The sequence below is a fragment of the Sinohyriopsis cumingii genome, unplaced genomic scaffold, assembly GCF_028554795.1.
Source record: "Sinohyriopsis cumingii isolate HCF-2022 unplaced genomic scaffold, ASM2855479v2 utg000131l, whole genome shotgun sequence".
Taxonomy (NCBI): domain Eukaryota; kingdom Metazoa; phylum Mollusca; class Bivalvia; order Unionida; family Unionidae; genus Sinohyriopsis; species Sinohyriopsis cumingii.
In genome coordinates, this window is record NW_028315872.1 from 516,976 (window position 1) to 529,122 (window position 12,147).

The following is a 12,147-nucleotide window of genomic DNA, read 5'->3' on the forward strand; positions in this document are numbered from 1 at the left end:
TAACATTCCTTTATAATCCCAGCTGTAACATTGTGGATAAAGTTCCTTAATAATCAGTCATATCATTGTCAATAATGTACCTTTATAATCACAGTTGTAACACTGTCAATAACATTCCTTTATAATCACAGTTGTAACATTGTCAATAACATTCTTTAATAATCCCAGTTGTAACATTGTCAATAACATTCCTTTATAATCCCAGTTGTAACATTGTAGATAAAGTTCCTTAATAATCAGTCATATCATTGTCAATAACATTCCTTAATAATCACAGTTGTTACATTGTCGATAATGTTCCTTAATAATCACAGTCATAATATTGTCGATACAGTTCCTTAATCACAGTTGCAACAATGTCCTCAATAATCTCAGTGGTAAAGCCTTCTAAATCTGTAAACATGACTAGACAGGGAACTCAATTATCTTATGAGCATGACAAAAATCAGGTAAAAAAAACTCTACCCTCAACTATGGACCAAAATCAAACATACATTATATATTAAATGTAAGTAACACATGGAAATAAGTCAAAATCATTACCTAGTTGGAGAAAATATCAGGCTCTCATATGATATTACGGATAAACTAGAGAATGTAAAAATATATGGTTTATTATTATATACTTAAAAAAGCCTTCGACTCAACTACCTGGAACTTTAGGAGAAAAGCTTTATAATCTTTTACCTTTGATGATTCTATTTTTAAGTGGTTTAGTCTGTTTTGTAATAACTCTAAAAGGCTGTGTTATAAATAATGAAATATATCATCATCTTTTAGACTTGAATGAGGATGTCATTGAGCTTTATGTATTATCAATATTGAGGTTTTAGCTATAAATGTAAAGCAAAATGCAGATTACAGGGACTCATCTTTTGATGTCAGTAAGTATAAATTAGGTCAGATGATGCTTTCATTCTATTAGATGAATCCCTTATAGCAACTATGAATATCTTACAAGAGTTTTTTTCAATTATCTGGACTTAAATGTAACATAACAAAAACAAATGCTATTTGAATTGGAAACAATAAATTTTGTTATCAAAACATATGTCATGATATAGAACTAAACTGGTTTTCTTCCAGTTAACACTCATTGGGATCAATTGTACTCTAGACTTACAACAAAGGGTGGAAATTAAATATAAGAAGCAACCAACAAAGGAAAATATCAAATTTCGGCAAGCTGGAGTAGAAGGCATCTTTCAGTAGTAGTTAAGGTAATTGCTGTAAAAACTCTTATTCTGTCCATATTCACACATATTTGTTCAGAACTTCCACATCAATCAGCAAAGACTGAAGCAGAACTAAACCATACCTTATTTAAGTTTGTATGGGGTGAACACAGAGATAATTAAACATGATATTCTAGTAGCTATGAAGAATGAGGGAAGATTAAATATGATCCACATTTATTTATTCATTAGGTATATTAAGGAAAGATGGGTTAAAGGATTATTGGAAAAGAAGGATGGACCATGGCAAAACCTAGTCAATACAACTGTACTCAAAAATATGAAGAACATTTGGAATTTAGGGAGGAAGGAATTGGTAAGCTCATAAAAACAGTTTTTGGAGAGCTTTTATTTTGGAAGTATCGAATTGGGATAGAGGACCTGTAAAATCCAAATGAGTATTTATCTGTCAGTTTTTAGATTTTGTTTCACCCATAAAATTCCATAAATATAAATCCTGGAAATAAAACAGACATTTAAGTTCTGAATGATTTAGTTGATGATCGCTGTAATTTAATACCTTTTGAAATGATAAAAAACTGATACCTTTACATTAATATCCCAAAAAATCTTGGAAAGATGCAATCAAAAACTACTTGATTTCCATAGCATTGTAACATTATGTTGTATTGATGAGACCTTATCATTGAGAAAGTTATTGCCCCTGATTACCCAGCATGCTTTGATTTCCTTACCATTGTAACATTATGGTGTACTGATGGGACCTTATCATTGAGAATATTATATTTACACATGCAAAATCCTTCTAGTTATGCTTTAAAGCAAAAAGTTGAAATGCAAAAGAACATTAAAAATTATATTAAGTTAAACAAAATATAGGACTAATTTCTTTAAAAATGTGCCTCAATCATGAACATGTAACTTACCATGCAGTAAACAGGAACAAATGTAGTAATATTGCCAAGTCTATGTCACCTACACACAGTATACTTGTGTTGGCCTAAATTGAGTGTCAAAAGAGATTGCGTGTAAGATGCAATTCAGAAGAGCCAGTTTAGCTACTCTAACTAATGTGGCATGTACCAGCTGAACTCATTCAAGGTTTCATCCATGCAATGGGCATGACCAATGGGGTTGTAATCCAGCATTATTTTACTAATGTTGTGCCATGGGAATCAAAAAATGCAGTGTAATCAGGGGCAATAACTTTCTCACTCATAAGGTCCCATCAGTACACCATAATGTTACAATGGTAAGGAAATCAAAGCATGCTGGGTAATCAGGGGCAATAAATTTCTCAATGATAAGGTCTCATCAGTACACCATAATGTTACAATGCTATGGAAATCAAAGCATGCTGGGTAATAACTTTTTCCATGATAAGGTCCAAACAGTGCACCATAATGTTACGATGATAAGGAAATTAAAGCATGCTGGGTAATCAGGGACAATAACTTTCTCAATGATAGGGTCACATCAGTACACCATAATGTTACAATGTTACGGAAATCAAAGCATGCTGGGTAAACAGGGGCAATAACTTTCTCAATGATAAGGTCCCATCATTACACCATAATGTTACAATGGTAAGGAAATCAAAGCATGCTGGGTAATTAGGGGCAATAACTTTCTCAATGATAAGGTCGTGTCAATACACTATAATGTTACAATGGTAAGGAAATGAAAGCATGCTGAGCAATCAGGGGCAAGAACTTTCTCAATGATATGGTATCATCAGTACACCATAATGTTACAATGCTATGGAAATCAAAGCATTCTGGGTAATCAGGGGCAATAACTTTCTCAATGATAAGGTCTCATCAGTACACCATAATGTAACAATGCTATGGAAATCAAAGCATGCTGGGTAATCTGGGGCAATAACTTTCTCAATGATAAGGTCCCATCAGTACACCATAATGTTATAATGGTAAGTAAATCAAAGAATGCTGGGAAATCAGGAGCAATAACTATCTCATTGATAAGGTCCCATCAGTACACCATAATGTTACAATGCTATGGAAATCAAAGCATGCTGGGAAATCAGGAGCGATAACTTTCTCAAGGATAAGGTCACATCAGTACAACATAATATTACAATGCTAAGGAAATCAAAGCATGCTGGGTAAACAGGAGCAATAACTTTCTCAATCGTAAGGTCCCATCATTACACCATAATGATACAACGGTAAGGAAATCAAAGCATGCTGAGTAATCAGGGGCAATAACTTTCTCAGTGATAAGGTTGGAAATCAAAGCATGCTGGGTAATAACTTTCTCCATAACAAGGTTCCATCAGTGCATCAAAATATTACAATGGTAAGGAAATCAAAGCATCCTGGGTAATCAGGGACAATAACTTTCTCAATGATAAGGTCCAATCAGTACACCATAATATTACAATGGTAAGGAAATCAAAGCATTCTGGATAATCAGGGGCAATAACTTTCTCAATGATAAGGTCCCATCAGTACACCATAATGTTACAATGGTATGGAAATCAAAGTATGCTGTGTAATCAGGGGCAATAACTTTCTCAATGATACGGTCACATCAGGACATCATAATGTTACAATGGTAAGGAAATCAAAGCATGCTGTGTAATCAGGGGCAATAACTTTCTCAATGATAAGGTTTCATCAGTACACCATAATGTTACAATACTATGGAAATCAAAGCATGCTTGGTAATAACTTTTTCCATGATAAGGTCCCATCAGTACACCATAATGTTACAATGGTAACAAAATCAAAGGATGCTGAGTAATCAGGGGCAATAACTTTCTCAACAATAAGGTCATCAGTACACCATAATGTTACAATGCTATGGAAATCAAAGCAATATGGGTAATAACTTTCACAATGATAAGTTTCTGTCAATACACTATAATGTTACAACGGCAAGGAAATCAAAGCATGCTGTGCAATCAGGGGCAATAACTTTCTCAATGATATGGTCTCATCAGTACACCATAATGTTAGAATGCTATGGAAATCGAAGCATTCTGGGCAATCAGGGGCAATAAGATACTAAATGATCAGGTCTCATCAGTACACCGTAATGTAATTGTTGCTATGGATATGAAAGCATTCTGGGTAATCAGGTGCAATAACTTTCTCAATGACATGGTCTCATCAGTACTCCATAATGTTAGAATGCTATGGAAATCGAAGCATTCTGGGTAATCAGGGGCAATAAGATACTAAATGATAAGGTCTCATCAGTACACCATAATGTAACAATGCTATGGAAATCAAAGCATGCTGGGTAATCTGGGGCAATAACATTCTCAATGATAAGATCCCATGAGTACACCATAATGTTACAATGCTATGGAAATTAAAGCATGCTGTGTAATCAGGGGCAATAACTTTCTCAATGATAAGGTTTCATCAGTACACCATAATGTTGCAATGCTAAGGAAATGAAAGCATGCTGGGTAAACAGGGGCAATAACTTTCTCAGTGATAAAGTCTCATCAGTACACCATAATGTTACAATGGTAAGGAAATCAAAGCATGCTGTGTAATCAGGGGCAATAACTTTCTCAATGATAAGGTTTCATCAGTACACCATAATGTTACAATGTTATGGAAATTAAAGCATGCTGGGTAATAACCTTCCCCATGATAAGGTCCCATCAGTACACCATAATGTTACAATGCATTGGAAATCAAAGCATGCTGGGTAATCAGGGGCAATAAATTTCTCAATGATCAGGTCACATCAGTACACCATAATGTTGCAATGCTATGGAAATCAAAGCATGCTGTGTAATCAGGAGCAATAACTTTCTCAATGATAAGGTTGTACCAGTGCACCATAATGTCACAATGCTATGGAAATCAAAGCATGCTGGGCAATCAGGGGCAATAACTTTCTCAATGATAAGGTTGTACCAGTGCACCATAATGTAACAATGCTATGGAAATCAAAGCATTCTGGGTAATCAGGGGCAATAACTTTCTCAATGATAAGGTCACATCAGTAAACCATACTGTTACAATGCTATGGAAGTCAAAGCGTGCTGGGTAATAACTTTCCCCATGATAAGGTCCCATCAGTGCACCATAATGTTACAATGGTAAGAAAATCAAAGCATGCTGGGTAATCAGGGGCAATAACTTTCTCAATGATAAGGTCCCATCAGTACACCATAATGTTGCAATGCTGTGGAAATCAAAGTATGCTGGGTAATCAGGGGCAATAACTTTCTCAATGATAAGATCTCATCAGTACATCAAAATGTTACAATGCTATGGAAATCAAAGATTTCTGGGTAATCAGGGGCAATAACTTTCTCAATGATAAGGTCACATCAGTACACCATAATTTTATAATGCTATGGAAATCAAAGCATGCTGGGTAATCAGGGGCAATAACTTTCTCAAGGATAAGGTCATCAACACACCATAATGTTACAATGCAATGGAGATCAAAGCGTGATGGGTAATGATAAGGTCCTGTCAATACACCATAATGTTACAATGGAAAGGAAATTAAAGCATGCTGTGCAATCAGGGGCAATAACTTTCTCAATGATATGGTCTCATTAGTACACCATAATGTAACAATGCGATGGAAATCAAACCATTCTGGGTAATCAGGGGCAATAACTTTCTCAATGATATGGTCTCATCAGTACACCATAATGTTACAATGCTATGGAAATCAAAGCATGCTGGGTAATCTGGGGCAATAACTTTCTCAATGATAAGGTCCCATCAGTACACCGAAATGTTACAATGCTACGGAAATCAAAGCATGCTGTGTAATCAAGGGCAATAACTTTCTCAATGATAAGGTTTCATCAGTACACCATAATGTTACAATGTTATGGAAATTAAAGCATGCTGGGTAATAACTTTCCCGATGATAAGGTCCCATCAGTACACCATAATGTTACAATGGTAAGGAAATCAAAGCATGCTGGGTAATCAGGGGCAATAACTTTCTCAAGGATAAGGTCATCAGCACACCATAATGTTACAATGCAATGGAAATCAAAGCATGATGGGTAATAACTTTCTCAATGATAAGGTCCTGTCAATACACCATAATGTTAGAATGGTAAGGAAATGAAAGCATGCTGTGCAATCAGGGGCAAGAACTTTCTCAATGATATGGTCTCATTAGTACACCACAATGTTAGAATGCTACGGAAATCAAAGCATTCTGGGTAATCAGGGGCAATAACTTTTTCAATGATAAGGTCATATCAGTACACCATAATGTAACAATGCTATGGAAATCAAAGCATTCTGGGTGATCAGAGGCAATAACTTTCTCAATGATATGGTCTCATCAGTACACCATAATGTTACAAAGCTATGGAAATCAAAGCATGCTGGGTAATCTGGGGCAATAACTTTCTCAATGATAAGGTCCCATCAGTACACCATAATGTTACAATGCTATGGAAATCAAAGATGTCTGTGCAATCAGGGGCAATAACTTTCTCAATGATAAGGTCATATCAGTACACCATAAGTTACAATGGTAAGGAAATCAAAGCATGCTGGGTAATCAGGGGCAATAGCTTTCTCAATGATAAGGTCCCATCAGTACAAGATAATGTTACAATGGTATGGAAATCAAAGCATTCTTGGTAATATGGGGCAATAACTTTCTGAATGATAAGGTCACATCATTACACCATAATGTTACAATGCTTTGGAAATCAAAGCATTCTGGGTAGTCAGGGACAATAACTTTCTCAATGATAAGTTCACATCAGTACACCATAATGATACAATGGTAAGGAAATCAAAGCATGCTGGGAAATCAGGGGCAATAACTGTCTACACTATAAAGTTACAATGCTAAACTGGGTTAAAATACAAGAGAGCTATCCAACAGAATTGCTGGAAAAACTAATTCTGTGAATTATGTACAATCAGGGGTGATAAGTCTAGGAAATTATGCCTAAGAACACTATAAATCAAAGTTATTCAAAGCTTTATCAACATAAAACCATAGTTTAATCTGCATGACAGCAATAAATGATCTCATGTAATGCTAAGAACTGAATATGCTAGACTCCAATAAATGATCTCATGTAATGCTGAGAACTGAATATGCCTGACTCCTATACATAATCTCATGTAATGCTGAGAAAGGAATTTACTTGATGATCCCATGTAACAATGAGAACTGAATTTAGGCGACTCCTATAAATGACCTCATGTGACAACAAGAAGTGAATTTACATGACTCCTATAAATAATCTCATGTACTGTTGAGAAAGGAATTTACTTGACTCCCTCCTGTTATCCCATGTAACAATAAGAACTGAATTTACATGACTCCTATAAATAATCTCATGTAATGTTGAGGAATTAATTTACTTGACTCCCGCCTATGATCCCATGTAACAATGAGAACTGAAATTACATGACTCCTATAAGTGATTTCATGTAACAATGAGAAATGAATTTACATGACTCCTATAAATGATCTCATGTAATGTTGAGAAAGGAATTTACTTGACTCCCTCCTATGATCCCATGTAACAATGAGAATTGAATTTACATGACTCCTGTAAATGATCTCGTGTAATGCTGAGAACTGAATTCCTTTAAATGATCTATGTAACAATGAGAACTGAATTTACATGACTCCTATAAATGATCTCATGTAATGTTGAGAAAGGAATTTACTTGACTCCCTCCTATGATCCCATGTAACAATGAGAATTGAATTTACATGACTCCTGTAAATGATCTCGTGTAATGCTGAGAACTGAATTCCTTTAAATGATCTATGTAACAATGAGAACTGAATTTACATGACTCCTATAAATGATCTCATGTAATGTTGAGAAAGGAATTTACTTGACTCCCTCCTATGATCCCATGTAACAATGAGAATTGAATTTACATGACTCCTATAAATGATCTTGTGTAATGCTGAGAACTGAATTCCTTTAAACGATCTATGTAACAATGAGAAATGAATTTGCATGACTCCTATAAATGATCTCATGTAATGTTGAGAAAGGAATTTACTTGACTCCCTCCTATGATCCCATGTAACAATGAGAATTGAATTTACATGACTCCTATAAATGATCTCATGTAATGCTAAGAACTGAATTTACATGACTCCTATAAATCATCTCATGTAATGCTGAGAACTGAATTTACAAGACACCTATAAATTATCTCATGTAATGCTAAGAACTGAATTTGCATGACACTTATAAATGATCTCATGTAACAATGAGAACTGAATTTACATGACTCCTATAAATGATCTCATGTAATGCTAAAAACTGAATTTTCATAACACCTACAAATCATCTCATGTAATGCTAAGAACTGAATTTACAAGACAACTATAAATTATCTTATGTAATGCTAAGAACTGAATTTACACGACACCTATAAATCATCTCATGTAATGCTAAGAACTGAATTTGCATGACACCTATAAATCATCTCATGTAATGTTGAGAACTGAATTTGCATGACTCCTATAAATAATTTCAGGTAAGGCAGAGATAAATAATCTCATGTAATGCAGATAAATGAATTTCCTTGACTCCTATAAACAATCTCGTGTAATGCTGAGAAATGAATGTGTATGATTCCTATAAATAATGTCATGAAACGCTGAAGACTAAACTTACTGTAGACCAATAGTAAGTTCAATATCAACAATTTGTTTCATCACACAAACCAAAGTTACAGCATGGACACAATACAAAATGTCAGGCATTTGGTAACATTAGTGACAACCAAAGCTAGCATGATTGGTAAGGGGATCTAACTCCTGCAAATGTCATGGAACACAGGAAATCAAACTTATTCAAGGTCTCATCAATATAGTGCTGTATGCCTAATTTTATTTAATTCCAAAAATTTCTGGTAAAATTTGGTTGTTATGGAAGGAGACAGAGAATATTTGGCAATAACCACTGTAAATAATGACCAAATGACTGGCAATTGGATAAATAGATTGATGGATTACTGTAAAGCCAACATGAATACTGATGGGCTCCATGGAATTCATCAAGAAGGGTTCTTATAGTTATTAACATGTTGGTTGGTTTTGTGTGGTTTAACGCCATTTTTCAGCACATGATAGGCTATACATGGCAGCCAGTATTAATGGTGGAGGAAGAACCTGGGAAAACCCTGGAAAGAACCACTGATCCATGAGAAACTACTGGCAAGCTTTCTCACATACCCACATTGGCCAAATCCGAGACTCGAATCCACGCAGGCAGAGGTGGGATGGCAATGATCCGTAATGGAGAGCGCTTTAGACCACTCGAGGCCCCTTATTAACATGTAACATCTCTGCTATTACTCACCTTGCCCTTCACCCAGCAATGTTTTGATAAAGAACAAAATATTTGCTGGAATCAATAGGTGTTATTTTTGGGTAGATCTTAAAATTGTTACCTTTGGGTAGATCTTAAAATTGTTACCTTTGGGTAGATCTTAAAATTGTTACCTTTGGGTAGATCTTAAAATTGTTACCTTTGGGTGACCTTATGATAACTACGCTACTTGTACTCACCTTGTCCTCAAACCAGAATTTTAGCAGATTTTTTGACTCAAGAATATGACTATTTTCATGGGAATCACAGCGTACTTTTTCACTTCTTTGAAGTTTTGACACAGCAATCAGGCCTTCAAGACTTTCTGGATCTGCATTAGGGCACTGAACATGTAGCTCAAACTGCAGGCTCTGGCCCAAGTTTCCAATAATCCTTGACAGATTCTTGGAGATAAAAGTTTTTACTTTACTGCAAACCTCTGAAGACTGATGCATATTTATCACTCCAAATCCTTTCACTCGAGTAAAGATGACATAGTCCCTGAAGTGCAAGGTCATTTGGTGAACATCGTCAAGATCAAACACACAGCAGCCACAGAAGATTAAATTCTGAGACCTTTGTTTGGCGATGGGCCAGTGTGTTAAGCATGCGCCAATAAGCCTATGGAACACAGGTGGTGGTAGAAACTTTGCTGTGCACACGAAACAAAGGACTGAAGTATTTCCAACTTCTGGATCTGATTCAGGGGAGATAATTTTTTGAGGTGTTGCCTGATGGAGCATACAAGGAGCAAGATAGTAATCCTCTTCCTGAAATACAAGAAAGGCACTAAGATTCAGTTTAATGAATCAAATGTATTCAATGTAATTAAGATATGTATCTAAGCAACAGGAACTTTGTCTATGGGATGTGAAAACATGAAAACATCCAGCAATGCCACCTATAAGATATTGGCTATCCAACTTAACATGGGTGACGTGATGCAGTCCATATAAATTTGGTGCTCTTTCTTATGAAGAAAAATCTGTATGAAAGTTTATCTGTAAATCACTAATATTAACCGTAAAGGTAAATCCCAATCTCCTGTAACAGCCAAAACAATGATTTATGATGGAGACAGGCAGAGTAGCATGTAGTCTATAGGTGTTTATTAATTAGACACAGGACCTGGCAGTCTATCATGTTTACTGACCTCGATTCTTCACTATTCATAGGAGACCTTTACTGTTTATTAACTTAAGGAGATAGACACAGTACCAGGCAGTCTATAAGTGTTCATTATTGAGTTGGGCACAGTACCAGGCACTCTATAAGTGTTTGTTATGGAGTTGGGCACAGTACCAGGCAGTCTATAAGTGTTCATCATGGAGCTGGGCACATTACCAGGCAGCCTATAAGTGTGTATTATGGAGTTGGGCACAGTACCAGACAGTCTATATGTGTTCATTATGGAGTCGGGCACAGTACCAGGCAGTCTATAAGTGTTCATTATGGAGTCGGGCACAGTACCAGGCAGTCTATAAGTGTTCGTTATGGAGTTGGATACAATACCAGGCAGTCTATAAGTGTTCTTTATGGAGTCAGGCACAATACCAGGCAGTCTATAAATGTTCATTATGGAGTTGGGCACAGTACCAGGCACTCAATAAATGTTTATTATTATGGAGTCATGCATAATACCAGGCAGCCTATAAGTGTTTATTATGGAGTTGGGCACAGTACCAGGCACTCTATAAGTGTTTATTATTATGGAGTCAGGCACAATACCAGGCAGTCTATAAGTCTGTATTATGGAGTTGCCACAGTACCAGGCATTCTATAAGTGTTTATTATTATGGAGTCATGCACAATACCAGGCAGTCTTTAAGTGTTCATTATGGAGTTGGCACAGTACCAGGCACTCTATAAGTGTTTACTGTGGAGTTGGGCACAGTACCAGGCACTCTATAAGTGTTTATTATTATGGAGTCAGGCACAATACCAGGCAGTCTATAAGTGTTCATTATGGAGTTCGGCACAGTACCAGGCAGTGTATAGGTGTTCATTATGGAGATGGGCACAGTACCAGGCAGTCTATAAGTGTTCATTATGGAGTTGGGCACAGTACCAGGCACTCTATAAGTGTTTATTATTATGGAGTCATGCACAATACCAGGCATCCTATAAGTGTTTATTATGGAGTTGGGCACAGTACCAGGCACTCTATAAGTGTTTACTATTATGGAGTTGGGCACAGTACCAGGCTGTCTTTAAGTGTTCATTATGGAGTTGGGCACAGTACCAGGCAGTCTATAAGTGTTCATTATGGATTCATGCACAATACCAGGCAGTCTTTAAGTGTTCATTATGGAGTTGGCACAGTACCAGGCACTCTATAAGTGTTCATTATGGAGTCAGGCAGTCTATCATGTTTACTGACCTCGATTCTTCACTATTCATAGGAGACCTTTACTGTTTATTAACTTAAGGAGATAGACACAGTACCAGGCAGTCTATAAGTGTTCACTATGGAGTTGGGCACAGTACCAGGCAGTGTATAAGTGTTCAGTATGGAGTTGGGAACAGTACCAGGCAGTCTATAAGTGTTCATTATGGAGTTGGACACAATACCAGGCAGTCTATAAGTGTTCATTATGGAGTCAGGCACAATACCAGGCAGTCTAT

At 36.2% G+C, this 12,147-nt stretch overlaps 1 protein-coding gene across 4 annotated transcripts in view; it reads right to left on the reverse strand.

Annotated features, from left to right (window-relative positions):
- LOC149774807 (uncharacterized) overlaps window positions 1-12,147 on the reverse strand; it is a 208,457-nt gene that overhangs the window by 34,549 nt on the left and 161,761 nt on the right. For all 4 annotated transcript variants that reach the window (XM_089944718.1, XM_089944719.1, XM_089944720.1 and 1 more), the window contains exon 11: window positions 9,723-10,292. In XM_089944718.1, the coding sequence (XP_089800844.1) occupies window positions 9,723-10,292 (570 nt within the window). The remainder of the gene's footprint in view (window positions 1-9,722; window positions 10,293-12,147) is intronic.